The sequence below is a fragment of the Drosophila erecta genome, unplaced genomic scaffold (assembly GCF_003286155.1).
Source record: "Drosophila erecta strain 14021-0224.00,06,07 unplaced genomic scaffold, DereRS2 tig00000092-arrow-pilon, whole genome shotgun sequence".
In the NCBI taxonomy this organism is placed as follows: domain Eukaryota; kingdom Metazoa; phylum Arthropoda; class Insecta; order Diptera; family Drosophilidae; genus Drosophila; species Drosophila erecta.
The window spans coordinates 18,307,620-18,333,644 of NW_020825207.1; the positions used below are offsets into that span (position 1 = coordinate 18,307,620).

Genomic DNA, 26,025 nt, shown 5'->3' on the forward strand with positions numbered 1-26,025 from the left:
CTATAGTGCTGCCAAATATTTTGTCACGTGGAAAAGTTTACGAGATACAGTTTGTGAGATACGATTTTAGTGACAGTTATATAAGAAAACAAAATCCGATCAGAATTGTTCGTATTCAATCGTTATTGGCAGGGCAATTTTTAATGTATTATTATCTTAAAACAATGAGTATTCCCCAGAGCAATTCCTACACTTCTCCGTTGGAATGCCGCCCAAGACAAGGGAAAGATCAAAAGCATCTGACAATATTTCTAGTTCCTAATCGCCTTTCCATTATCTCATGTGATAGTTTAGCCCATTAGCACAATATTTCATAAAAGAAATAAACGATTCACTGATAGCGACATTTATATTAAAAGCGAACCTCTTCTTAAAATTATTTTAGTCGAATCAAATCAGTTGCTGAAGATGCGTTGTATGCTTATATTTGTCATATCTGCGGTGGTAAATATTAAAACACAGAAAATCGGATCACATTGTTTGAACACAATGAATATTTCACAGAGCCTGGCCTGTGCTGTTCCTCCACAATCGGAAAATCAGATATTAGCTACTTTTTTTAGCTATGTCGAGACCATCCGTGGCATTCAAATTCATAACATGATGGTCCTCACCACCAATTTCGTGCAGGGAGTTGTAGACAGCGTTCCGGTGGAAGATCGGGGACCGGATACCGCTACTCTTCAGGCCTACGCTAACAAGGGCAAGAGTCTCCGCCTGCGAGGCACCACTGGCGAGAAATATATGTACAGCTCCGAACTGAAACAGGTATTTGAAGGACTCAAGCTGAGTGAATGGACGCCAGAAACCGAGGTGCCTGGAATGAGCTTATTTGGTTTACTGGACCTTAGTGATAAATTCGCCTATCACGATAAGAAACTACACAAACAGTTTGTCGACGCTGCCACCCTAATGAAAGCTAAGTTGACTCTGGCCACTATAGCTCGGGAAAGTGAGCTTTTCAATGCGATCGACGAATACATCGCTGCTGCTGATGCATCTGCTCTACGCGAACCTCTCTTTCTGAAAGTCTTTAGCTTCAAGGATAGGTACTAAGCATATGCAAGTCAATAAAATGATTTATACAACAAGCAATGAAAACGAATAGTGGATTATTATTTTAACAAATCGCTTTCGAGGTTGGCAATAAAAGAGAGGTCTAATAGTTCATTTACTGATAAGAGATGTTTTAAATAATTTTACAAGGGACACTCTATTAGGGCACCATTGAGTATATTTTTAATAGCAGATACGTATATTTCATGGACTTTGTTGGAACATAATTGAAAACTTAGAAATTAATGATAATTCATGGCAATATCAATGCTAATTTCTTATGGATCCAGATCCTACTTTCTAAGTATTAAATCATCGTGTTTTTCAAAAAAATACGATCTATATCGAAATGACGTTATCTAATTGGTTCAAAAATAAACACAGTAAAGATAAAGTGTTAAAAAAAAAAAACAAAACAATTAATTTATACCCTTTGCAGTTTCTGGTGGGGTTGAGTCGGTTTGATCGCGTTGGGACAAAATGTTGAGCGGGTCTTCACTGCGTAGATAGCCGTTGTGCTCTGGGTGATGCTCGAACACAACCTCTCCCCTGATGACCCGCACGCGAGGACCATGTGCTCGAGCCGTGAACTTCACCTTCCCACATGTGTCTGGCCGGAGACGACGATGGGCACGTAAGCCGCTGACAACTACGAAGTATTTATCGCATCCATAGCATTTATACCGCTTCATCCCAATATGACGCGATAGGTGGGAAATTAAAGTTTCCCGGTGAGTAAAATCTAATGAGCATATCTGAAAGGAAAACGGTAAGATTTCAATAAATCAAGTATCTAATTTCTCTAAAGCAAAGGCCCAAATTTTTTAAAGCCAAAGGTTTTCTTCTCACTTTGCACTTAAATGGTTTCTCTCCGGTGTGACGACGGTGGTGAACTCGCACTTGTCCAGGAGTCCTGAAACGTTTGTCACAGTAGTTGCACTTGTGAGGCAGTTCCCCCGTGTGTATTGACTTGTGGATGCGGAGGGCTCCAAAAGTAGTAAACACTTTGGAGCATTCGGTGCACTGGAACTGCGTACAATTCAGTTGATTGTTCCTGGACTTCTTGGAGCCTTTTGATGAATCTGTTTTTACACTTGTCGTTAACAAACCTTTGTTAACAGGAATATTGGATAGTGGTGATGCCTGATCTCCTAAAGGAGCAACTACTCCGCTTAGCGTAAAAGTATTGTGTAATTCTGAAGGAGGCACAGGCGTTTGTGGTTTCGATTCCACAAGTGTAGCCGATGGCACATGCACTATTTCAGTTGCAGCAATTGCTGAGTCCTGTGAAAGTACTGAAAAGATAATTAAAAAGAGTCTTCCAAAAGGATTTGAGTTTACTTACTTTTAGATGGCATTAAGACCACTTTAAGAATGCTACACTTTTCATCCGTTAAGTCGTGCTTGTTGGCTAGATGCGTGCGAAATGCGCAATGCTTCTCGAAAATTCGCTGACATAGCGGACAAGTCCACATAAAACGATATAGCGGGTACTGGACCTGCAGCTCCTTCGCCACCATAAAAGACAACGGGTTGAGCAGTAGTTCTACGGGTCTGGGTGCATCCATGGGATGTGGCGATGATTCATTTATCTTTACCTTGGAGGATTGTAGAACTGTTCCCGGCAGTGGCAATGTCTTTTCTATGGAGCGAATTTGATTACGAAATTCATTGATTATCTTCATGGACTCGGGTCTGCTCTCGGATTTGTTAAACGCATCGACAAGGAAGCACGATGATCGACTGTGAGTTTGGGGTGGTAGCACAGCCTTAGCAGTCTCAGGAGTGGCAATACTTGGAGGATTGTCCACAGAACTGACGGTACTTATACTTATCGCCTGCGGAATCTTTATAACATTTGTTAAATTCTCTGAACCACTCAAAGTAACAGTAAGAGATTCCTTAGCTACAGTCGGTGCTTGCCCTGGCATCTTCAAGATTTTTGTGTTGGGGGGCAACTTGATGACCATGCAGTTACTAGGTAACACTTTCAGTATATTGGCTGCAATCGAAGAATTTGTATGTGCCACAGAGTCTTGGTTGAAGATTGGAAGAATATTTGAATTATCGGAAATCACTGCGTGAATGGATTTTTTGTTAAGAGATTTCACATTTGATGTTGGTAGTCCATTTCGCTTAACACCTGCTAAGAAGGTAGTAGGTAATTATATAACTATTTTAAATTATAATTTCAATAACCTTACTTTGTAAGTCCGTCTGCTTTTTGATGGAGCTCAAAGCTGGCAGACGCAGTTTATTCCTTAACGGAGTAGGGATGGCTGGCCAGATGCTACCATTGGACTGTTCCTCCTTAATGCTCACATCTGGCACTTCGTCGTCCTGTGGTTCCAATTTTATGTTGAGTGGAGGGTTGTCTTCCAATAGCATTTGTTCTCCATCCTCTGCGTTAAGTGGCTCCTCTTTTATCTGCACATTGCAAAACGACTCCGAGGTCACAGGCGTACTAACTGCCACAAGTTCTGGTTTCGACGATAACTCCGGTCTGAAATCCACACTGCTGCAAACGGTCTGGCTCTGCTTTCTATGCAAATTAAGAATCTGTTTGGACTCAAAATGCCGACGACAAATGGAACAAACAAAGCGATATACGTAAATGTGCCTCTGCATGTGGCTGGCCAGGTCATCCGCGCCTTTTGCCAAAAAATCGCAAACCTAAGCGGTTTTCTGTTTAATCAATGTGTGCATAAAAGTTTGACCCAGATAACTCACCCTACAGCCAAACAAATATCCCGGATTCGAGTGCTGGCGATATTCGTGCTCAAGGATCTTTTCAAGAGTATCCAACCAGATGCCACAGCCCAGACGACAGAAATGAAGGTTCATTTCATGGTGGACCTGGTGACTTGATATATCCAGTTGGCTTTTAAACTTATACTGGCAAATATCGCAATCTTTTGGGGTTGGGTTGTCCTCCGATGGAGACGCAAATATCTGGATGTCAAAGTATTAGATAATTGTTAATGTTTTCATCATCATTTTTGTATTTTTGAATTAAAAAAAAAAACAATATATACATATATTTACTTTGAATTACGCTAGATTATTATGAAAACATATATTTACATTTAATTTTCGGACTAAGTACATATGTACATACATATGTTTCCTTGTAAATTAGGACTGTATATTTGTTTACAGTTATGAAAATGAATTCTTGCCTATGAATGATATTAAAATCCCGAAACGGGATCCTCGCAGGCCCCCTTCCGACACACCCCTTTGCGAGAATGTGCTTTTTAGGTTATGTATATTTACCTGTTGCTGATCGAGTCCAAGACTAGCAATAAATAGGCGCTCGTCCTCGGAACGCAAACGATCCCTGATCGGCACTGTTATCATTTGAGATCCCTCGTCCAAAATTTTCAGCGTATCACATGCTGTAGTTTGGTCAAATTTAACAAGAATTAAAAGTTAACGGTAAAGTGCGTAATAGAATAGCTGCGACACCCACACTTTGGCACCCAGCAGCACTCACACACACGCATGTGAGCGAGAGCATTGTAAGCTTACCGCTCAGAATTTTGATGGCACTGTCCGGCACCTCGTCCTGTGGCTCCAACTTGATCTTGGCGTCCTCCATTTCGACCTTCCCCTTGGCCAGCGCCAAATTCGACAGCATTTCGCTCCGATCAGAGGATATCAGATCAACAACTATCAATATCAAGAAGAAGAGAGCAGCAGCGCAATAAATACCGCTGTATACCGCTGCGATCAGAAGACGACTATCGATATGCACGGCGTTGCCAGATCCAGCGGCGCGACTATCGGGTGGAGCGGTGAGCCTCCACCACTGTTGGTCGTTATCGATTGACGATAGGTCACGAAATTTAGCAAAGTAAACAAAAGCAAAGCCGCTGAAAAAATCTGATAAAAATTCGAGATATGAGTAATAGCGAGGACTCGCAGCAGTATCTCAACGACATGCTGGTTAAAGAGGAGGACGAAGCGTCCGGCGGTAAGCGAAAGACCATCTACAACCCTGTGTTTTGTTGCTTGACTCTGCTATTTTACCCCCGCAGACGATTCGGACAAGCAGGACGGAGGAATAATGCTGCGGGAACAGGACCGATTTCTGCCCATCTGCAACATTATTAAAATCATGAAGGTGCCGGTGCCGCAAAATGGCAAGATAGCCAAGGATGCACGAGAGTGCATCCAGGAGTGCGTCTCTGAATTTATATCCTTCATTAGCAGTGAGGCCATCGAACGTAGCGTCGCCGAAAATCGCAAGACAGTCAATGGAGACGACCTACTGGTTGCCTTTAGCAATCTGGGATTCGACAACTACGTGGAACCACTATCTATTTACCTGCAAAAATACCGAGAGGTCAGTGGGCTTACTTTATTTACAGCAGTTAATAATCAAGTTACCCATTGCAGTCGAACAAATCGGATCGTAATCTCTTTCTGGACGCTAGTTATCCACAAAACGAAGATGGATCCTCCGCAAACGAGGCGGGGAAACAGTAGCCCCTTGCTCACATACTCTCTTAGTTAAGGTTCTTCTGACAGTAAAGTAATATTTGTGTTTCCAAGTGTTTTGTTAACTCCTAAGAGTGTACATTAATTGTAGGTCTTAAAAACTTCATTAGCTTCATTATTCTTTCCAATTAACTAATTATTCATAGTACATACTGTCAGACAGTTTTTTTTATTTATATGATTTTTTTTTAATTGTAACTACAGGTTTTATATGCATAAATCAATTTTTTGCCCTCAAATTCAATATTTAGGTATTAGTAGCAAACATGAATTTATGTAACGCATACAAATTAAGCATCATACTCTTATATAAAATATATATTATATATTAGTACGCATATACTAGCAAAATATTTAATTCAAGTGCTCACAATTGTGCGTCAGTTTGTTTTCGAGTCATAAAGTAAAGTGTTAAATATAATATTATTCTAACCAGAATCCTTCACTGCCCGGGGAAACCAGGATGGAGGCTTTCTTTTCTGGGCTATCCACACACTTTTGTAAACTACGAATAGAGGCTTTCTTTTCTCCCGAAAGCGAGGCGTTGGCACTTCGCCCTTTTTTCGCCCTGAAGCCTTGAAAGCAATTCTCAACAAAGTCGAGGCTGCATATGCGAAAGCTCATCGTCAATTTAATCTAAATCCGAAAAATCAAATTCACTTTCTGTAGCCCAATGACTCACCTTCGCCATTTTGTAAATCGCCATTGTAAATCCTCAACTGCTCTTTAGTAACATTTCGATGCAAACTCGGCACACTCCCAAGCAACACACGTCGACCGTCGAAGCATGTTGCATCAGACAAAGTTTTCGGCCATTCGGACAGTCAGCAGGTGGCTCCCGGGGTACAGTTTGGGAACCACAGCATTCGAGGATGTACTTTTTGGCTGTGGTCCGGAATAATGTGGTCAGCGATCCAGGACTAAGTTTCAGGTTCTTCGTAAAGCTGTAGCTCTTCCAGTGGCAAATGCGAAGATCGTCCCGCAGGAGATCAAAAAATGGAATTAATAGGTTTTTCGACTACGGATCTAGTTCCACTGTAACCTTTGGCAGCATATAATAATGCTTAGGAGCATCCGCATCCCTGGCACCAGGCAAATCAATAGCTCCTGCGACCCGTCTATCCTGGGTTCAAGCAATCCGTTGAAAAGCGTGACTGGCACAACTGAAATCCTTAAATAGAGGTATAGGGTATTAAAATAGACGAAAACCTTCGTCTTTGCTCCGAAAGCAACTAGTGCTGCCGTCTTATCCTTTTGAGTATCACATGCTCCTCGTGGCCGAGGAACAAAGTTGGACTATCTTGTACAGCTTTGAGGTTTAAAGCTGTACAGCTGTTCCTCTTTTACCTGGACCTGCTCCATTTTGAAGTCGACTTTTCCTGTATTATCTAGTAGAATAACCTGAAGTATGAAGTAAAAGATACATTCGTTAAAAAGTATGTTACAAGTAGAAGGCAGCGTTTCCGATCCGAGTCGTTCTGGCCATCTCCCTACCTCGGGAACAATACAAGCTAGAAAGATAAGTTGAAGCATTCAGATTCTAGTGAAAGATTCGTTAGAAAGATGTTAGTCATATTACTTGTCTTGGCCAATTTCTATCGAAAATGTGTAAATTTATTCTCCGACCAGCAGAGTAAAGTGTATATAATAGTCAATTAAAAAGTAAACACAACGAAATGGTAAAAGTTACACAACTTATATGGACAGCTTTAATACAAGATTTTAAAAGTTGCTCCTAATAGATTTATTTTCTTCCCAGAGGCAATACGCTTAGTTTCAGTTTCAGTAATATGTATATTTAGAAAACCTCCAACTAATATGGGGACATCTACAAGTCTACATACACATATACGCTCAAGGATATTACATAATATGTCTATAGTTTATATATGTCAGTATTATGGAAACTAAAACACATTTTTCTCACAGTTAAAGTACGTATGTATAAAAAGTAAAACAAAAACTTAAGGAACATTTTGTGTTGTTTGTTTCTTTGTATGGCATATCCTTTCTCCACGAACCATTTATGAATTAATAACGCATTAAAATCACCGGTAAGACTACATGGTAAAACTAGAAGACGTGATGTGGCATTGTACAATGGTTGTACAAAAAGGTTTATAAAATGGTACAGCTAAAACTAGACTAAAATGATTCCATGTGGGTAGACTAAACCAGCAGCATGTCGTCATTGTCCAGCGGCTCGTCCTTGATCCGATTGCCGGTCGGACCAGTGGCGAAGTCGCTGAGGAATATATTCGTGTCGTCGTGGTTCAGCTGCAGCGTGGGAATCGCACCAGGACGCAGTTCACCCGGCTGGAGGAAGCAATGCGACTCGAAGTGACGACAGCAAATGTGGTTGGAGTGGTCCCACTTGGATATGGCCTCGATCTTGAGATTGTAGCACCACTTGGCGCGCTGATTGCGCTGCTCTGGAAAGTCCAGCATCGGCAACTGGACATTGTCCACTCCGCAGATGACACAGCTAACCGTCCTGTCGGTGGGCAGGTGGACCGAGCAGATATGTTTGCCCCGGTATCTTTGAGTATCCGTGAGCCTGAGTGCTTGGCACCACTGTCTAAGCAGCGCCGGGTCTTTAATAAGAGGAACAATAAATGTTAGATTAGTTTGATTTAGTTTTGTAGTTCGCTTACTTACCACTGGGAAACTTGTGCAGTTTAACATTTCCGTTATGATGACAGTCAGCCATGCAACAGGTTGCAATTGGGAGGGGAGGATCCTGCTTTCTCTTCCCTTCCTCGGAGGATGCCTGAGGATTTAAGTGCCTCGTGGGAATGGCGTTCCGCATGAGACGTCTTACCCCAATCAACTCGGGCTCAAAGTGCCGGCTGCAAATCAGGCGAGTGTTTCGTTGAGACTCCTTGAACACCATGCCCGTCGCCAGCTCCCAGTTGCGTATGGAGGTGCGGTTGTTGGGCAGCCGAAATAATTTGATGCCATCGCCACGGAAGGCCCGGCAGTAAGGAAGACAACACTGCTTAACTTTCCACGGCGGAACCTGCCCCGGCGGCCAAGGATCCAGCTTGGAACGCCGCTCCCGCTTGATGCGCACCTCCGTCCCTATATTCTCCTCGCACTCACCCTCATCCTCCTCCTCCTCGTCCTCGTCCTCCTGCAGTCCATCCTCCTCATCGGCATCGCTCTCCACCTCGCTGCGATCGGTGAACAGTTCATGGCACTGTTCGTTCGTAAAGATCTTCTCGGGCACATTGTCGCCCAGCTCCAGGGTGGGAACAGCCCAGGGGCGCAGCTTCCTCAGACTGATGCAGTGTGGCTCGAAATGAACGCTGCAGATCATAAACTTCCATGGCCTTCGCTCATCGTAGCGGATGCGGAGGTTGTGCATCCAGCGCTCCTGTTGGAGCCTCGATTTGGGAAATTTGTAGATGTGAACGCCGTGCTTAGATCTTTGCCGCTGGCAATGACCCAATGAGCACTTATCGTAACCGGATTTCACCTGGTTGTAGGTCACCTTTTCCTGCTTCACAGGCAAGCGCAGTTGGCCCTTCCAGTTTGTCTGGTCAAGGGGTATTTGCGTAGCTGCTGAGTCCTCTGCCTCTTGGTCCTCGTGAAGCTGAAGTTCTGGTTCCAGGGTCGGCATAGAATCTTCATCCTCCTCCTTTATCTGCACGGTGCTTGGGTCAGCTCCCAGCTTCTTGTCCAGCCTGAGGTTAATGGCTTCGAAGTCGTTGTCAAATAGTTCGGTGGGAGCCTTGGAACCTAGTTTTAAGGTGGGCACACTACCATGGACTAGTCTCATGTTAAGCAGGCACACCGGATGAAAGTGCGCACTACAGATCCGGTATCGCCACCGGTGGAAGGGATCGAAAGGCACCTGTGTGTTGTGCTGCCACTTGAGGCACATGTCCTCTGAATGAGGAAATTTGTGCAATGTTATGTTTTGAGTGGTCAGGTGATTTATACAGCCCTCAATCTGACAAAACTTACTGGACTTTCGAGGCGGAGCCGGCGTAGGCAGGCAGAGTTTTATTACCTCACTTTTGGCCTTTTTGTGCTCCTCAAACTGAAGTTCTTCGGGCAAAATAAGCTCTTCAGTCTCCTGCAATGCGAATTCATTTTCGTATACCTTTTCTGGTCTCCTAGGTCCTAGGAGAAGAGTGGGCATCGCTCCCTTCTTTATTCTAGCGCTCTGGAAGCACTCCTGCTCGAAATGGTAACTGCATATTCGATACCGCCACCAGAACTTCTCATCCATGTCAACTTGGGTGTTGTGCATCCACTTCCTAGCGGCCTCCGAAGACGCGGGGAACTTATGCAGCTTGATGGTCCCGTCCACGTCCTCAACTGTCACTTCGCATCCTTCAACGGCGCAGTGGTTGGCATTGTACTGGTTTCGAATACTATTAGATTGGTAGACGGCATGTTCGATATAGGTCTTGTCCACTCTTTCGTAGCTGTCCATTCGCTCAACGTGACCAACTTCCAGAAGGACCTCCAAGGCTTGCATCTCAGAGTCTTCCTCGTCGGACTCGATGTGCTCCATTCTTACGATGGGCTCTAGAAGGGAACTGTCAGCCTCTTCCTCCTCGTGCAGCTCTTCCTCTTCCAGCTCCTCCTCTATCTCCAATTTGATTGTATCGGCTTCCTGGGACAATTTTACTGTCATTTCCTGCCACTCCTCCTTAGTGGGAATTTGGTGCACCGGATTTCCAGGTAAGTTCAGAGTGGGAACACTCCAGGTATGCAGCCGCCTGTCGTCAAACGAGCATCGGGACTCAAAGTGATTGCGGCATACTCTAAGCATATATTGCTGCTGCGGCTCCGTAATCTCCAGTTGGCCATTCTCAACCCACATTCTCAGCATGTCTTTTCTTTGCGGCAACCCGTGCAGGAGCACCTTATCCCGGGGCCTGATCATTTCGCAACCTTTAACCGCACAGCTAACGATCTTGACGCGTCTGTTGTTTCGAGCAGAATAGTAGTTTTCTTCGAGGAATCGGTTTGAAACGTGCTCTGGAAAGCTTTTGATACTTAGTTCGTAAAGAATAACGTAGTGTAGTGGGCATAGCTGACCGTCATTACTCGACGGCTCTTCGATATTCAAATGACGCAGCCACGCTCTCCGTAAGTTCTCCTCTTGGGGCAGATTGAATGACACGGTTTTGCACAGTTCCTTGCACTCAGGGTAAATGCAATCAACCTCCGATATTATGGCTCTCCTTTCCAACTTTTGGCTTTTACCCAGGATTTGGGTGTCCGGCTGAAATATAGCCTGAGAGGAATGGCCCAGCTCCAGTGTGGGTATGGAACCCGATATTAATCCACTTTTATTGAAGAGAGAGGCTTCGAAATGCGCACTGCAGACTTTCAGACCACCCAGTTGGTCATTTGCTACTGTAAGTTGGAGATTATGAATCCATTTCTTAGCCAACGTCAACGTTTTCGGAAATCCACTGAACTTAGTGTCTCCGGGCTGCCATATTCGACCACATTGAGTGGCACAGCAAACCTCCGCTTTTTTCTGCCAGAGACTTTCTGGGTTTGGTAACATCTCCACCTCCTCGTCGTGCCCTAGCATTAGAGTCGGTAGTGCGCCAGGACGTAATCCTTTGTGGGCACCGAAACAAAAGGGCTCAAAGTGTCGTTCACAGATGAGCTGCTCTCCCAACCCGAGGTCCACGGAACTAATCTTTAGGTTGTTGCTCCACGCATTCAGTTGAGCAGCGGCCTTTGGCACCTTATAATAGCGGAGACGTCCTCCAGAGGCGTCCTTTTCACACCCAGACACTAGGCAGTGTCTTTCGATGTCGCCTCTACTTAACTCAAGAGTTGGGACGGATCCGTCAATCAAATTTAAAGTGTCCGGCTCAAAGCATTCGGGTGCAAAGTGAGACTGGCATACCTTGAAACCATGGCTGCTGGCCTGCATGGAGCGATGTCTACACGCGGCTGCCCACTTTCGTATAGTTGGCATATCCTTGGGATACTCATAGAGCCTTATACCGCTAGCTTCAGCCTGAAAACAAGTTAGTATGGAACAAAAGCGCTCCCGGATAAGCCTCATCGCCTCCTCAGTATCCTGGCCCCCAGCAATGTTCCCATTGTGCTTGGCATTGGGGATAACAAAGCCGTCGTGGCCCAGGTTTAAGGTGGGTTCCGCCCAGCAACGAAGTTGTTTTTTACATATGGCGTCTGGTTCAAAGTGAGTTTGGCACACGTAAAGCTCCGCAGGGTCAACAAGGCGAGGTTGCTGCTGCGTGTTCACCAGCCACCGGAGCAAGGCCTGCTCTTCGGTGGGGAAGCGGTAGAGTCGAATTTGACTACTTCCAATCTGTCCACATGTGGAAATGCAACAAATCCTGATCCTGCCTCGAGGACTAGGACTTGCACTCGAGCATGGACTTACCAAGGCGCCGAGGTCCGTTTTAATTTTTAATGGAGTAAGTCTAGAATTGCTATTTGGAGTATCACTGCGAGATTCAGGCTTGAGATTCAAATGAATCTCGTCATCGTGGTTTAAATGCAAGGTAGGTATGGCCCAAGGTTTCAAAAAATTCTCCTCTAAGCATATTGGCTCGAAGTGAAGATCACATATGCGATAGCTTTTGTGCCTTAAATGATCGTAAGCCATCTTTGTGTTATGTAACCATTTCAAAAGGGTAGCATCCTTGTGCGGAAGCGGGATAAGCTGAAGATCCCTATCAGATTTGGAGGAACAACTAGGCACAGCGCATTTAAGTTCGTCAATAACCCACTCCAAGTCTTCCAAGTCTTGTGCGGCCAATACCTTGGGAAACTCCACCCTTTTAAACAGTTGCATAAAGTGGTCGCCACAAAGAAGACCCTCACTGCTAGGTGGCAAATTAAGGTGACTTATCCAGGCATCTCTTATGACCACATTTGCGGGTAAATTAACAAAGCTTATGTGATCCGATGAAGAACTTCTGCACTCCGGAAAGATACAACTGCCGATGTTTCTGTAGATGTTCCAACTATTTTGATCTAGCATTAAGGTCGGAACTGCCTGCTCCAAGGGCTTTCCATTTTCCACCACTTGCTCCTCAAAGTGCTTAAGACACACACGAATTTCCGTGAAGTCCGTGTCTAGGGAAAGCTTTAGGTTATGCTGCCACTTTTTTAATATATTTTGCTCCTCCGGCAGCGGAAGTAGTTGGTTAACGTCCTCATTCCCACAGGAGCTGATGCAACATCTTTCCAGCTTACTCTCTCTGTGATTCTTCATGGGAGTCTTCTCCTTCGTCTTCATTTCCCTCTCCGTCTGCACCTCCTGCTTGATCTTCATCTCCATCCTCAACCTCTGCATCTTCCGCACCTCCACCGTACGCCACTTGTTTTGGTGAATGTCCGGCGGCTCTGTCAGCTTCCTCTTGCGGCAGTGTTTTAGGCTCCAAAGCCGAAAAACCGAGTGCTGTGGCTGTAATTGCTCTTGGTCAAGATCCACTCCATTACAGGAGTATCTAAGTGGCTCATCGTGGCCCACATTGAGAGTGGGTACCGCATTTTGCTTAAGCTTACGGGTTCCCAGTACCTCCGGCTGAAAGTGCTCTATGCAAACGCGGCCGATGCAGTCATCTGGATTCAGGTGCAGATTGGAGCACCACTTGAGCAGCAGCTGGCGATCCTTGGGAAATCCAAAGGTGCTAAGCAGGTGAAAAGCAGTGCGTTCCTTTCTGCAGTGCTTTAGGCAGCATATGGGCGTCACATTATTAGCGGGCTTTTCGCGACGCAGAGGGATGGTTGGAGGAGTGGGTGGGGCGTCCGGATGAAAGTGCTCCGCCTCCTCCAAGTCTTCTTCTTCGTCGCGTTCATCCTCCCCATCTCCGCAATACTCGCCTTCATCATCACTTGCATGTTCGGCAAAGGTTTCGACCAGTTCGAGGGGATCGAAATAGTGGCCGTCTTTCTCATCATCATCGAAAATATCGTGGTCGTGTTGCTCCTCCTCAGCCTCTAGCTCTTCTTCCTCCTCATCAATCAGCTCTCTTTTGGTTTTCAGTCGTGGCAGCTCAGAGCCGCCTTCCTCTTCTTCGGTCATACCCACCTTTATAGCCTCATTATCGTATATCAAGCCCTCATCATGGCCAAGATTTAAAGTAGGCACTGCTCCCGTTTTCAGCTTCAACTTTCCACGCACCTGTGCCTCAAAATGGTCCGCACATATCCTGCCGCGACACTGATCCGGTGCCAGACGCAGATTCGCCCGCCATTTCTCCAGAAGATCCTCACTCCGTGGATATCGATAAGTGCGGAGATCGTTGTCAATGCTCCTACGCTTGCGGCAATGACTCAGAGCACATGTGGGCGTAAAGAATCCTGGTATGTTTTTCGGATTCTCGTAGATCGGCTGCTCCTGGTGGCCCAGTTGTTGGGTGGGCATTGCCCAGCTTCTCAGCTGCTTGCCATCAATGCAGCGCCGGTTGAAGTGCGCACTGCAAATCCTTGTCGATCGGTCCACCTCGTCGGGTTCTAGACGCAGGTTATGACGCCACTTTAGGTGCTGCTGCTTACCAGTGGGAAATGGAAAGAGGCGTGCTCCGTGCTCCAATCGACTGCGCCCACAACTGCGCACACAACACTTCAGATCGGACATAGTTTTCTTGAGCTTAACCTTAAAGAAAAAGCAGTTAAAACTCAGTAATTATGGTTTCCCTGATAATTGTAAGCTCACCTGTCTCGTATTGAAATCTTTGGCATCAGACATGGTTGCCACATCCGTTTTGACGTCTTCAGACTCGGAAAACTCCTGCTTGATGATTATTCCGCCCGACTCGTCGTGTATTCGCCGCTGTCGACCGAAAAGGTTGCTTTGCAGCTCTGCTGGATTTACCTGGAACAGATCGTCTGTCTCGTCGTGACCAAGTTCTAGAGTCGGGATCGAACCTATGTTTAGCCGAGTCTTTCCAATACATATATCCTCAAAGTGAGAGTTGCATATCTTGTAGCGATCGCGTTCCTGGAAGCTGAGGTGTTCCAGCCGCAAGTTGTGTTTCCACCGCTCGAAGAGATTCGCATCCTTGGGAAAGCTGTTCATCTGCACTTCGTCGAAGCGACGCGTCTTTCCGCAGGTCGGTACGATGCACTTGAACACCGGATCCACATACCTGTCCTCCGGATTGGGATTTAGTATTAGCTCGATCTCGGCGTCGTCGTGGCCTAGTTCCTCGGTGGGAATAGCCCACTTGTATAGGTGCTTCGGCCCGATGCAATCAGCCTCGAAGTGTTTATTGCATATGCGCACGCCGGTGCAATCCACCGGGTTCATTTTGAGATTGTTGCACCACTTCCATAGCATATCGTCATCCTCTGTGGGAAAACGGAATAGGCGTACGTCCGGCTGTTCCTTGGATGACTCGCAGCCCTCCACCACGCAGTGTTCATCCGCAAAGGCCTGCGCTTCGTTGGGATAGATGTCCTCGTCGTCATGACCCAATTCCAGGGTGGGAATGGCGCCAGCGCTTAGTCTCCTGCCATTGAAAGAGTGTGTCTCGAAGTGGCGGGAACACACCCGGTATTGGGCCCTCATCGCCGCTCTGGGACGCGTTTTGATGTTATGCATCCACTTGCGCAGCTGCGTTGGACTATGTGGCAGCCGGAAGAGCTGGACGCCCTGCGCCCGCGTCTTGCGGCAGCTCTCGACAATACACACGCGCTGTAGACACAGCTTGCTTGCCTTGAGCTTGGCTGGGTTCTGGTAAATCTTCAAGCCGGGTGGCGCGTTTAAGTCCAATGTAGGTACCGCCAGCGGCACCGGACACTTCTTGCTCAGCACGTGCGGCTCAAAATGAGCCGAGCATAGGCGGCGTTGGGCACTGCCAACCATAGGAACCTGCAGATTGTGCGCCCACTTAGCCAGAGTGGAGCGATTGAGCTTGGGGAAGCGATAAAGCTGAACGTTGTGGAGAGCCCGAACTTTGCGGCAATGCGAAAGACAACACCTGGGCACCCAAGTGGGCTTCACGGAAGCCGACTGCTTGGTTTTTATGTGAGTCCGCCGCTTGTACAGCATCGAATGCTCCGGATTCTCGTAGAGATTTTCTATGTTACCTGCAAGATTTAGTGTTGGAATAGCCCAAGGTCTCATTCGCTTGCCGATGCAGTGTGCCTCAAAATGAAGATTGCAGATCCTCATGCTCGTCAGTTGACTACTCTCCGTCTGCAGGTTGTGCGCCCACTTTGCCAACACGGAAGCTTCTTCCGGCGGCCGATAAAGCTTAATGTCGTCCACGCTGGGATTTCTCTTGCACGTCTCCACACAGCACTCTCCCTGTTCCTCGCCATTATTGGGTGCAGTGGGTCGAGCGTAGAACTCTGTAACCTGTTCCGGCGTTGGCAGCGGGTATGGGATGTTTTCGTGACCTAGCGATAATGTGGGCACCGCCCACTTCTCGAGCCTTTTGTTGCGCAGACACCGTTCCTCGAAGTGCACTTCACATATGGCGTCGTTGAAAAGTTTACTTCCATCCGGAACAGGACGCTGAAGATTGCCACACCACTTGGTCAATAGTGACACATTGCTTGGGAAACGGTGCAAATTGGCATGGTCTCTGTCCCGATTTCGCTTACATACGGCGACGCAGCACGTTTCCCGGATGTTCAATTTTTTAATCACATCCGGATTTCTATGAATATCGTCGTCATCGTGACCCAAATTAAGCGTAGGCACCGCAAATGGACGCATGCAACCGCCAATGCAGTAGGGCTCGAAGTGCAAACTGCAAATCCTCATACCCTTGTGCATCTTTTCTTCGGCTATTTTCAGATTATGGCACCACTTGCGCATCTGCTCCGGTCGGCGTGGTATGGTGTGGAATGTAATGTTCTCATTATTGTGACGCTTGCTCTCGCAACTGGGCACACAACATATGTCCATGCTGTCGCTGGCATTCATTGCAGAAGATCCACTGGCACCTAAGGCCAGGTAAGAAGCGCTTAGATCAGGATCCACGTAGTGAGAGTTTGCCGAGCTGGCGGAGGAAGACGTGGAAGCCGCTGATTGGCGATGGTACGATTTGCTATGCAACTGCTGCTGCAGTGAGTGTTGCGAAGAATGATGTTGCGCCTGGTGCTGGAGGCCACTGCTGTGACTATTGGGTGTTGTTGGCGGTGGCCACAGTTCGTTCTCATAGATGTTAAAGGTGTCAGTGTGACCCAGATGAAGTGTGGGTACGGCCCCTTCATTAAGAAACCATTTAAATATTTTATGCAAACGCAATAACTCCGTTGACTCTTACCTGGGGATAGTTTCCGCAGACCCAACGCCTCCTTGATGAAGTGTGCGCTGCATATTTTGTGATTCTTCCCACGATATACTCCAGGATCCAAGCGAAGATTGTAGCACCAGCGTCGCAGAAGAACTTCATCTCTGGGAAAACGATATAGCGACATATTGAAATCAGAGGATCGGCTCCGGCGGCAGAAGTTGAGGCAGCAGCGTTTCTCCTCGACGTACAAATTCTTTGGGTTGTCATGGATCTTGCCATACTGGGCACCTAGATGTAAAGTAGGCACCGCCCAAGGCTTCAGTCGGAACTTGCCAATGCAGCGCTCTTCGAAGTGGCGGCTGCAAAAATGACGCGGCTCTTTTGCCTGAACGGGCAGTCGTGCATTCTGGCACCACTTGATCAAGCTTTTGATGTCCTTGGGAAAGTTGTAGAACTTTAAGTTACTCTCACCCCGCTGACTTGTACAGTGAGGCATGCTGCAGCGCGCTACCTCGCCGGTGGTGAAGGTGTTGGTGAGTTCCCTGTTCTGGTATAGATTGGCCACGTCGTCGTGGCCCAGGTTAAACGTGGGAACGGCCCAATAGCACAGGGAGTAGCGGTTAATGCAGCGCTTCGGAAAATGCATGCTACAGATGCGGAAAGTGGCGTAGCTGGCGGCGGGTATGTGGAACATCTTGAGGTTGTGCAGCCACTGATTGAGGTACTTCTCGTCCTTGGGGAACGTGAAAAACTGAAGCGTAGGGCTCGTGCTCTTGCGCACTCCACACAGAGGAACACAGCACAAGGCGTCCTCGGAGTCGTCTAGCGTTGAGGAATGCGCCTGTGGTCCGGCGATCGCTCCTGCGTGCATTGAGCTGTCGCTTCCATAGGTATTATTGTAGCCACTGTCCTGAACGCTGTAGGATGACTCGCTGGTAGAGTTGCTGTAGCTCCGCTCCATCTTAACATTCACTTCGTTCTTCATTGCAGATGCTGCGAACATGGCAGCTCCATCGGCATTTGCCTGACGCTGCTGCAGTAGAGAATTCAGTGCAGCCGTTGCCGGCAAAGACGAGCCGGATGAAGTTGTTTTGTGGTGCGGGGTTGTGGTCACTAAAGCAAAGAGAAATAGCATGTTACAAAGGTGTTAATTACTTATGTTTCCTTACTTACTTTCCATGGTCGCCATATGACAGTCCTGCAGCTTGTAGTTGGTCTGGTGCTGCTGCGCCTGCGACTGCGACTGGGAGGCAGAGGATGACTGTCCGCCCGTGTAGTACTTGCCGCAGAAATAGGGCGCAGCCAGACGATGTTCGTGTAGCTCCAGAGCCGTCTGATACCACAGACGGCAGATGGGACAGTCGAAGCGCTGCTGGAACTTGTGCTGCGGAAGGTGGGCGTACAGTTGCTCCCTCGTTGCGAAGGTTCCGGAGCACATCTGCAAAATGGACGATCAATGAAATAGTGTTTCATGAGAGCAACAATATGTGCATCCTACGTTGCAGACAAAAGCATCATATTCGTGCTGCATGTACTCGTGCGCCTCGCACTCCGCTATCGTGTCAAAGTGCTTGCCGCAGTACTTGTGGCAGAAGAACCTGTCTGCCCGGTGGTGGAGCTTATGCCGCTGCAACTCCTCGGTCGTCATGAAGGACATGGGACAGGTGCTGCACTTAAAGTCGTACTCCTGGATGCCGCAGTTGCTCTCGGCCACATGGCGAAGATAGACCTGCTTCTTAAAAAAGACCTCCTTGCAGCGCTGGCAGATTGGCAGGCTTTCGGTGCCCCGATCCGATTGTTGTTTGCGGCGCAGGAAACTGCTAGTGCTCTAAAATAGTGAAAAGATGACTGAAGTGTGTTTTTAGCAAGGAACCATTTTACACTGACCTTTCCGTAGGACTCATCCTTCACGGTTAGCTCCACTTTGGGGCTCAGCATGTCGTCGCCGAATTCGCTGAACTTGCTAAAGTCAGCAAATGGCGTATTGTCATCTATATAGTTAGACTTATAGGAATGCTCGTCAATGGGTTCCGCTGTTCAGGAAATATTTAATTATTGTATGAGCTTTTCAAAGATTTCCAGTTTACTTCGTTTAAATATATATAAGTTATGGCTATAATATAATTAATTAATTTTGCGGAGGAATTCAAACATATATATAACCGCGAAATACAAAAACTCCACGCAGATGAAAAATTCTGTATCCATTATTTGCTGTTTCTATGGTTTCGAATTGTATTTTGTACTCCCCTTTGATTGGTGATAAGAATTAACTGCCCCTACATAAAATGGATAGATAACTGAGTGCTATGCAGACACGCAGATATTTCTTCTATTTACATTATTTATGGTAGCAACTAGGCTGTTCCCATTTGAACTATATTTTAAAGTAGATTATAATAAGAATTATATCTCAAAGTAATAGCTGCTGGATAAGACCAACAATATTTATTTTTAAATTTAGAGTATATATATGTATATTCATTAGCGACCTTGCCTTCTGCATTCGGATACTTATGTTGATATGGTTACCGCGAACATGTTTGAGAGACGGTATTCATTACCTACAATATCAATATTTTGGGCGTCTTTCTGTGCGTACCCATAATATTTGCTTTACTCTCTGGATTCGGCCCCGCCCACACGCCCATTAAATTGGCACTGGGAGTGCGGGGCGGGACCAATAATTTGTAGGTTAGTCTACGGGAGCACGTTACATAAGAAGCGACTTGAAAGACAGTTCCCCTCAACCCGTTCCAAAAAAGTAAGGCAGGGAGCTGATATGCACACTTACTGGACATACGAGGGCATGCACATGTGTGCGTAGGAATCGAACTGAATAGGTTACGCCGGTAGTATAAAGCATCTATCCGAGTACACATTTGCCAAATGGATACATACTGACAAACATACCATCGCACATACCGAGAGACGCGCAAACAGAACCAAATTGTACGGTACGGAACCGAACAGAGCAAGATACAGATACAGAGCCGTAGGTTGACGAGCGGTGGAACCGAATCAGAATCCGAATCCGAAAACCATCCGAACGAAACAAGCGCCAAACCTCAGCGAAACTCAGCAAACGTTTTATTGATTCGACGCCAAAATGGAGCTGAAACCACGCTACTTATAGGAAAATGTCCCCATGTAAGTTTGATATACTGCGTGCATTCTGTATCTATTTCAAAGCCGGATAAGGGTCTCAAGTTTTCCAGATTTTCGCGGCGTAAGAAGGGATTTTGATATCTGTACCGGCCTATTCAAGAGGATTAATAGATCTACATATTTGGTCTGCAGTTACCATAAATTGACATTATTTTATTCTTTTGTACTGCCACTTGCATAGTAATTAAAAGAATTACTCTCATTTTTATTATAGCTATTTTCGTCTCCAGGTTCTCTGAGAATCTCTTTAAGTATACACAAAAACCCAACCCACTGTAGTCTACTGGCATGTTTAAAGAAAGTATACTCGGTGCTAATGTCTAAAAATGATAAATAATTCATTCGAATGTGTACTTGTACTATACATTCATATTTGGGAACTTACATTTTATTAATACTTCTGGTGCCGGGGGCGGGGCCATGGGATTCGGGGGCTGCTGGTAGGCCTCCATGGGTTCGCTCTTGATATAAGGATAGCTGCCGGTCATGATATTGTGGCCCATATAGGGCCTTTGTTGGTTTATATGCTGTGGAAGATGCTGGTGCTGCTGTTGTTGCTGCTGGTGTTGCTGCTGCTGCTGCTGTTGTTGTTGTTGTTGTTGATACTGCAGCAGTTGGTTGTGGGCATATGCCACTGTATTGGCCCCAAGGCCGTAGTTCGGCCCACCACCACCCACCACCGCCCCACTGACATTGAGGCCACCGCCAGCGGCGCCATAATAGCCCTGCGTGCCACCACCCCCTGGCCCGTATCCCCCGCCGCCCATGATGTTGTTGTTGTTGCCGCTGCTACTGTTGTTGGTGGCCTTGCAAGAGGGGGCGGGGCCGAAGGCCGAGTGGGGTGTGGGGTAGGAAGCAACATGTGAGTACCAATTGGCGTGCTGCTGCTGAGGCGGCAGCTGCGCTTGCTGCTGCTGCTGTTGCTGCAGGGACATGGGCGTCGCAGGGGGCGGGTAGTGGTGGGCGTAGTGGTGGGGGTGGGCGTGATGGGGGTGTTGTTGTGACATCACGGACGCGGTGCTGCCTGTGTTTATGCTGCCCCTTGGAAAGTGTCGCCTGGTTTCGTTTCGCCTTGTGGTGTGTTGTCCTGCAGCCGAGTTAGGGGCGCGTTAGCTCTCTTTTTCGCAAGCTTTTGGCGTCTTTTATATACCAGTTTTTCATCGGCCCCCGTCTGTGTGTATGTATCGAACTGGCATTGTTGCTATTGTCCTTTGGATTTCGCATTTTCCAGCTGCCGCCGCAACTCACACATGGCACTCTGCAACTGCTCCGCAATCGCAACTTATATTGGCTCGAAGCGGGCGTTGGGTTTTGACCATTTTATGCTTTATTTCGCTCCCTAACGCGCGACGAACGAAACGTTCAGCGAGACACAACAACAAACTGTTTGTGGAGCTCAATTAGTGGTGGGGCCACAGTCGTAAGCAATCGATAGCACTGCTATCGGTGCGGCAGCTTTTCTATCGCATACGGAGCTTTCAAAATAGTTTCCCATTAAAAGGATGCTCCCAAGGTATTTCACTTTGTTTGACCACAACAGTAGAAATTGAAATTGCCGAAACAAAAAAATCGAAATATTTTCTAAAATTTTGGGCGTGGCAGTTTTGGGCGTAAGAGTGGGTGTAGCAACAAAATTGCCCTGCATATATATATTTGGAAGCTGCATGTCTAATCTCAACTTGCTAGCTTATATAGTTCCTGCGATCTCAACGTAAATATGAGCGTACCAGATCGACTCGGCTATTAACCCTGATCAAGAATATATACATATATATAGGTATATTTTAATAGGGTCGGAAACGCTTCGTTCTACCTGTTACATTCTTTTAACGAATATCCTTTTACGGTTATAAAGATTACACATCTTAGCTATTTAAAGGTAGTTTAATTTCTTAAGTTGCACACAAATCTATTTACATTACAAACTAAGTAATTTTGGGACCTACCAGACCAACGCGCTGCCTTAGCTTCTCCTTAACCTGATCCTCGTCCGCCAGGAACTGTTTCTCAGCCAGCCGCACAAGGGTCCTCCTAAGTTGCGATTTCACTTGCGTGATCTTCGACGAGTTCATGGCCGATATGGGGACAATGCTGTCGAACTTAAGAACCTGTTTCGGACGCAGTTCTTCGGGACACTGTTCAAGGCCGCTGCCCAAGTCATTGATCACCGGCTTGACTTTGGAGAGGATCTCATGGGCCCCCTCCTTGTCCATTTTGTTCAGCAGCAGGACACTGGGCTTCTCCAGAAGCGATGGGTCGTAGAGCTCCAACTCTTTGTTGAGCGCATACACATTGTCTAAACAGTTGCGATGCGGGTGCCTGGGGCTCAGCTGGAAGCCGAATATATCCACCATGAAGACCAGCAGGCGGGTGCGTTCTATGTGCTTGAGGAACTTGTGACCCAAGCCAAAGTTCGCGTGGGCTCCCTCGATCAGACCGGGAAGATCGGCAACTGTGATGGAGCGCAGGTCGCTGTACTCGATGGTTCCAATCTGGGGCCGAATGGTCGTAACTAAGGTAAGAGTGGTAAATTAAGATCAAATACCAACTCGATCTAGCAATAACTCACAGGGATAAGCTGCAATTTTTGGTTTAGCATTGGATACGGCCTTTAGAAGGGTGCTCTTGCCGGCGTTGGGGAATCCCACGAGTCCCACATCTGCTATGAGCTTTAGGTCCAAATTTACCGTGCGATTCTCCCCGGGACGTCCCAGAAAATTTGTGGCGGTGCATCCGCCTGTACCTCCACCAGCCACAATGCACGTGGCCTCGTGCTCGTCGAGGTCGGCGATGAGTTTCTGTTGGTCGTCATACACTTGGACGCCCACAGGCACCTCGATCCTCTGGTCGACTCCACGGCGTCCGAAGATGCTGGCCTTGCTGCTGTCCTCGCCACTGGATGCTGCCACTCGCTTGTCCTTCAATCCCTGGACGACCTTGCGAAGGGTAAGTCCTTCCTTCGCCACCAAGTAGACGCAACCGCCTTGACCACCGACTCCTCCGTATTTGGGCAATCCATTCCCACCATGTCCTCCTCGAACTGCCAAGCGTAAAGTGTCCAGAAAAGTGGGGCGGAAGTGGGCACGACCGGGCTAGGCATTTAAACCTCTCGATATTACTTTAGATAACAATATATAACAATATGGGTCTCACAGATTTGCTGGATTTCAACAGGAATTTAAAGATTTGCACCATTGCAGAGGCGGCATTATACAATAGCGATGAGCAGTTCCGCAAAAAGTGACTTATTCACTGTGACCACGAAGGGAAATATATCGGAGTCAATTAATTTTGCTTAAATAATGAAAACCTTAAATTACAAATTCAAGGCAGATGGAACACGTGAAGTGTTATGAAGTGTTATCCACTGAAATCCATGCAATTCTCAAATATGCTGAATGCGCCCACTATCTTGCTGCTATCGATAAATCACAAACAGCTGATTGACAGCAACAAGGTAGAAGAAGCGCAGACCAACACGTGCGATTGTTTATTGTGAAATGGATTCCGGTATTTGTTACATCAAACCAGAGTAAGTACAACTATTGACAAATATTTGGTTGGTTTAATTTGCTTTTGTATCCGTTAGATACCTGGTAACTGAAGCCGATGGCGGCAGTGCAGCAGCTAACACCGAAAACAGCGAGAATAACAAAAGAAAACGCGAGGATGGCGAAGAAGTGCAAGCCGGCGGAAAAAAGAAATGGGATAAAAAGGAACGAAAACGTGGACAGAACAAGGTTAGTGTACACTTTAACTAAGAAACACAGATATTATACCAAATACTGTATTTTTAGAACCGCCCAGTTTTCAAGGACGAGCGGTACTCGCATCTGTGCCACTCGCTGATCGACGGAACCGGTGGAGAAGCTTGTTCCCTGGACAACTGCCGCTATGTCCACGATCTGGATGCCTTCTTGGCCGCCAAGGGTGAGGACTTGGGCCTCGAATGCTATGTGTACACCACCAAGGGCTATTGTGCCCGCGGAGTTAGTTGTCGCTTTGCGAAGGCTCACACAAATGAACAGGGCAGGAACCTCAAAAGGGAGGACTACGATGATAAGGCTCCGCCAACCACATGCAATGGCGTCAGCTCAGGTGGGAACTCTTGCTGCAGCTAACTGCAGTTAACTCTAAACTTAGAGTTAACTTACAAAGTATAACTAAAGTACTTTAAAAATCTCATTAACTAAACCTCTTTTCAGAACTCCAAGTGCGTTTGCGGAAACATGACTATGACTTTAGTCGCAGCAAGGAGCTTATCAGAATGGCTGAAAAGCTAAGAGATGCGCGAAAACTAAAGGAAAAACAGGAAAAGGAAAATAATCAGTCTGAAGGGACAGTAACCCCACCTGCAGGGGAAAAACAACCTAGTGACACCGCCGAAATGCTAGATGCAGAACAACATACGGATTCTAAGAGTAAACCAACTGCAACTGGTTGTGCAATTGATGATTCCGCTATCGGTAGAGATGCTGACCAGAAGCCCGCCGTTGATTTCCGCGAAAAACTCGTGCTGTCTCCACTTACCACGTTGGGTAATTTGCCCTTCCGGAGGATCTGCAAAGAGTTCGGTGCAGACATCACTTGTGGCGAAATGGCCTGTGCTCAGCCTCTTCTGAAGGGTATGGGCCAGGAGTGGGCCCTGACCAAGCGACACCAGAGCGAAGACGTCTTTGGAGTCCAGCTCTGCGGAAATAATCCCAACATGATTAACCAGGCGGCGCAGGTTATTCATGAAACGGCCCAGGTGGACTTCATTGATCTTAATATTGGTTGCCCGATTGATCTGATTTACCAGCAAGGCGGTGGCAGTGCGCTGATGCGACGAACCAATATCTTGGAGCTGACAGTGCGCAGTTGTGCAGCCTTGTCGGATCGCCTGCCGTTCACTGTGAAGATGCGCACCGGCATCTATGCAGACAAGAGCGTAGCTCACGAACTTCTTCCGCTGGTTGAAGAGTGGGGTGCCTCAGCAGTGACCCTGCACGGGCGATCCAGGGAGCAGCGCTACACTAAGCACGCCAACTGGGCTTACATCGAGGAGTGTGCTGCCAAGGCAAAGCGCATGCCGGTGATCGGCAATGGTGATATACTCAGTTACGAGGATTACATTGAGCGTAGGACGCTGGCGCCACACGTTAGCTCCGTAATGATTGGACGCGGAGCGTTAATAAAGCCCTGGATATTCCAAGAGATAAAAGAGAAACAGGCCTGGTCTCCATCGTCCGGGCAACGCTACGAAATGCTGCAAAAGTTCTGCAACTACGGACTGGAGCACTGGGGCTCTGACACCAAGGGTGTGGAGACCACTCGCCGATTCCTCCTCGAATGGCAGTCCTTCCTGTACCGATACATACCCGAGGCCTTGCAGACGGCTCCGCCGCAAAAGATCAACGCTCGTCCGCAAAAGTACCGCGGACGCGACGAAATGGAGACCCTCATGAGTTCCGGCAATGCAGCTGACTGGGTGAAGCTTAGTGAATCGCTGCTGGGTCGGGTACCAGAATCCTTCACTTTTGTACCCAAGCACAAGGCGAATGCCTTTTAGATTCCTTTCGTGTATAAATTTGTGGTTTAGAAGTTGTGACATTATTGCTGTTAGCTACTTTATTCATTAAAATTAATTAAAAAACTATTATTTTTACCACACAAATATGTGCCGATTTGTTTTTTGACAAGTTCTACGGAGTCTGCACTAAGCAACTAATATCTGACAGTCAAGAAACTCGACTATGTTGTAGCTCCTTGTTTCCTCTAGGTTTAATATGTATTAATCAGTTGGGCCGAAATCCCGGCGGTACTGCAATACCGGGCCAACCCGCGACAGAGGTGGAGCAAGCCCCTAGCACTCCGTCTGATTCCAAAAATCAGTTTAACATTTGTTGTCCTCCAATGGAGGAACTATCAGATGTTAAGCTGATAAGAACAGATACTACACTTTGATCTTAGCCATAAGGCCGAGAAGCGATAACTTTTTCATCCCCGAATCGCAGCTCGACATTGAAATGCAGCTAGAACTAGTTGAGAATTAGGAAGGCGCACGGGAAATAGTTTGCCAATTCGTTAAGCATAAGTTTAGGGGCAGAAGGGC

The 26,025-nt window shown here is 46.9% G+C and overlaps 6 protein-coding genes and 1 non-coding gene across 9 annotated transcripts; 3 read left to right on the forward strand and 4 right to left on the reverse strand.

Moving 5' to 3' along the window:
- The first annotated feature begins 383 nt into the window (after window positions 1-383).
- On the forward strand, window positions 384-1,101 carry LOC6548940. Its single transcript, XM_001974182.3, has 2 exons — window positions 384-444; window positions 505-1,101. The coding sequence occupies exons 1-2, from the start codon at window positions 409-411 to the stop codon at window positions 1,054-1,056; spliced, it is 588 nt and encodes a 195-aa protein (XP_001974218.2). The 5' UTR covers window positions 384-408; the 3' UTR covers window positions 1,057-1,101.
- A 131-nt stretch (window positions 1,102-1,232) lies between these two features.
- LOC6548939 lies at window positions 1,233-4,832 on the reverse strand. 3 transcript variants are annotated; one of them, XM_026980556.1, is made up of 8 exons: window positions 4,588-4,831; window positions 4,333-4,454; window positions 3,787-4,008; window positions 3,261-3,729; window positions 2,655-3,202; window positions 2,402-2,564; window positions 1,906-2,351; window positions 1,233-1,811 (listed from the first exon to the last, which is right to left on the reverse strand). In XM_026980556.1, exons 1-8 carry the CDS (start codon window positions 4,694-4,696, stop codon window positions 1,476-1,478), a joined length of 2,415 nt encoding a protein of 804 aa, XP_026836357.1. In that variant the 5' UTR covers window positions 4,697-4,831; the 3' UTR covers window positions 1,233-1,475. The 3 variants fall into 3 exon arrangements, with proteins under 3 accessions (XP_026836357.1, XP_015012043.1, XP_001974217.2); XM_015156557.2 differs by having other exon boundaries at window positions 2,402-3,202; window positions 4,588-4,832; XM_001974181.3 differs by having other exon boundaries at window positions 2,402-3,199.
- Window positions 4,833-4,835: 3 nt separating this feature from the next.
- LOC6548938 (transcriptional activator hap3) lies at window positions 4,836-5,826 on the forward strand. Its single transcript, XM_001974180.3, has 3 exons — window positions 4,836-5,032; window positions 5,097-5,404; window positions 5,458-5,826. The coding sequence occupies exons 1-3, from the start codon at window positions 4,960-4,962 to the stop codon at window positions 5,545-5,547; spliced, it is 471 nt and encodes a 156-aa protein (XP_001974216.1). The 5' UTR covers window positions 4,836-4,959; the 3' UTR covers window positions 5,548-5,826.
- Window positions 5,827-7,333: 1,507 nt separating this feature from the next.
- On the reverse strand, window positions 7,334-21,364 carry LOC6548937. Its single transcript, XM_001974179.3, has 8 exons — window positions 20,317-21,364; window positions 18,651-18,796; window positions 18,262-18,591; window positions 17,937-18,201; window positions 16,794-17,876; window positions 14,231-16,734; window positions 8,218-14,170; window positions 7,334-8,153 (listed from the first exon to the last, which is right to left on the reverse strand). Exons 1-8 carry the CDS (start codon window positions 20,936-20,938, stop codon window positions 7,729-7,731), a joined length of 11,328 nt encoding a protein of 3,775 aa, XP_001974215.2. The 5' UTR covers window positions 20,939-21,364; the 3' UTR covers window positions 7,334-7,728.
- A 365-nt stretch (window positions 21,365-21,729) lies between these two features.
- Window positions 21,730-23,371, reverse strand: LOC6548936 (GTP-binding protein 10 homolog). Its single transcript, XM_026980413.1, has 3 exons — window positions 23,085-23,371; window positions 22,501-23,023; window positions 21,730-22,443 (listed from the first exon to the last, which is right to left on the reverse strand). Exons 1-3 carry the CDS (start codon window positions 23,124-23,126, stop codon window positions 21,857-21,859), a joined length of 1,152 nt encoding a protein of 383 aa, XP_026836214.1. The 5' UTR covers window positions 23,127-23,371; the 3' UTR covers window positions 21,730-21,856.
- On the forward strand, window positions 23,347-25,545 carry LOC6548935 (tRNA-dihydrouridine(47) synthase [NAD(P)(+)]-like). Its single transcript, XM_001974177.3, has 4 exons — window positions 23,347-23,463; window positions 23,521-23,671; window positions 23,729-24,029; window positions 24,137-25,545. The coding sequence occupies exons 1-4, from the start codon at window positions 23,432-23,434 to the stop codon at window positions 25,480-25,482; spliced, it is 1,830 nt and encodes a 609-aa protein (XP_001974213.1). The 5' UTR covers window positions 23,347-23,431; the 3' UTR covers window positions 25,483-25,545.
- Window positions 25,546-25,707: 162 nt separating this feature from the next.
- On the reverse strand, window positions 25,708-25,903 carry LOC6549101. The gene has a single exon (XR_046589.2). It is a non-coding gene; the product is annotated as a U2 spliceosomal RNA (small nuclear RNA).
- Window positions 25,904-26,025: the final 122 nt, after the last annotated feature.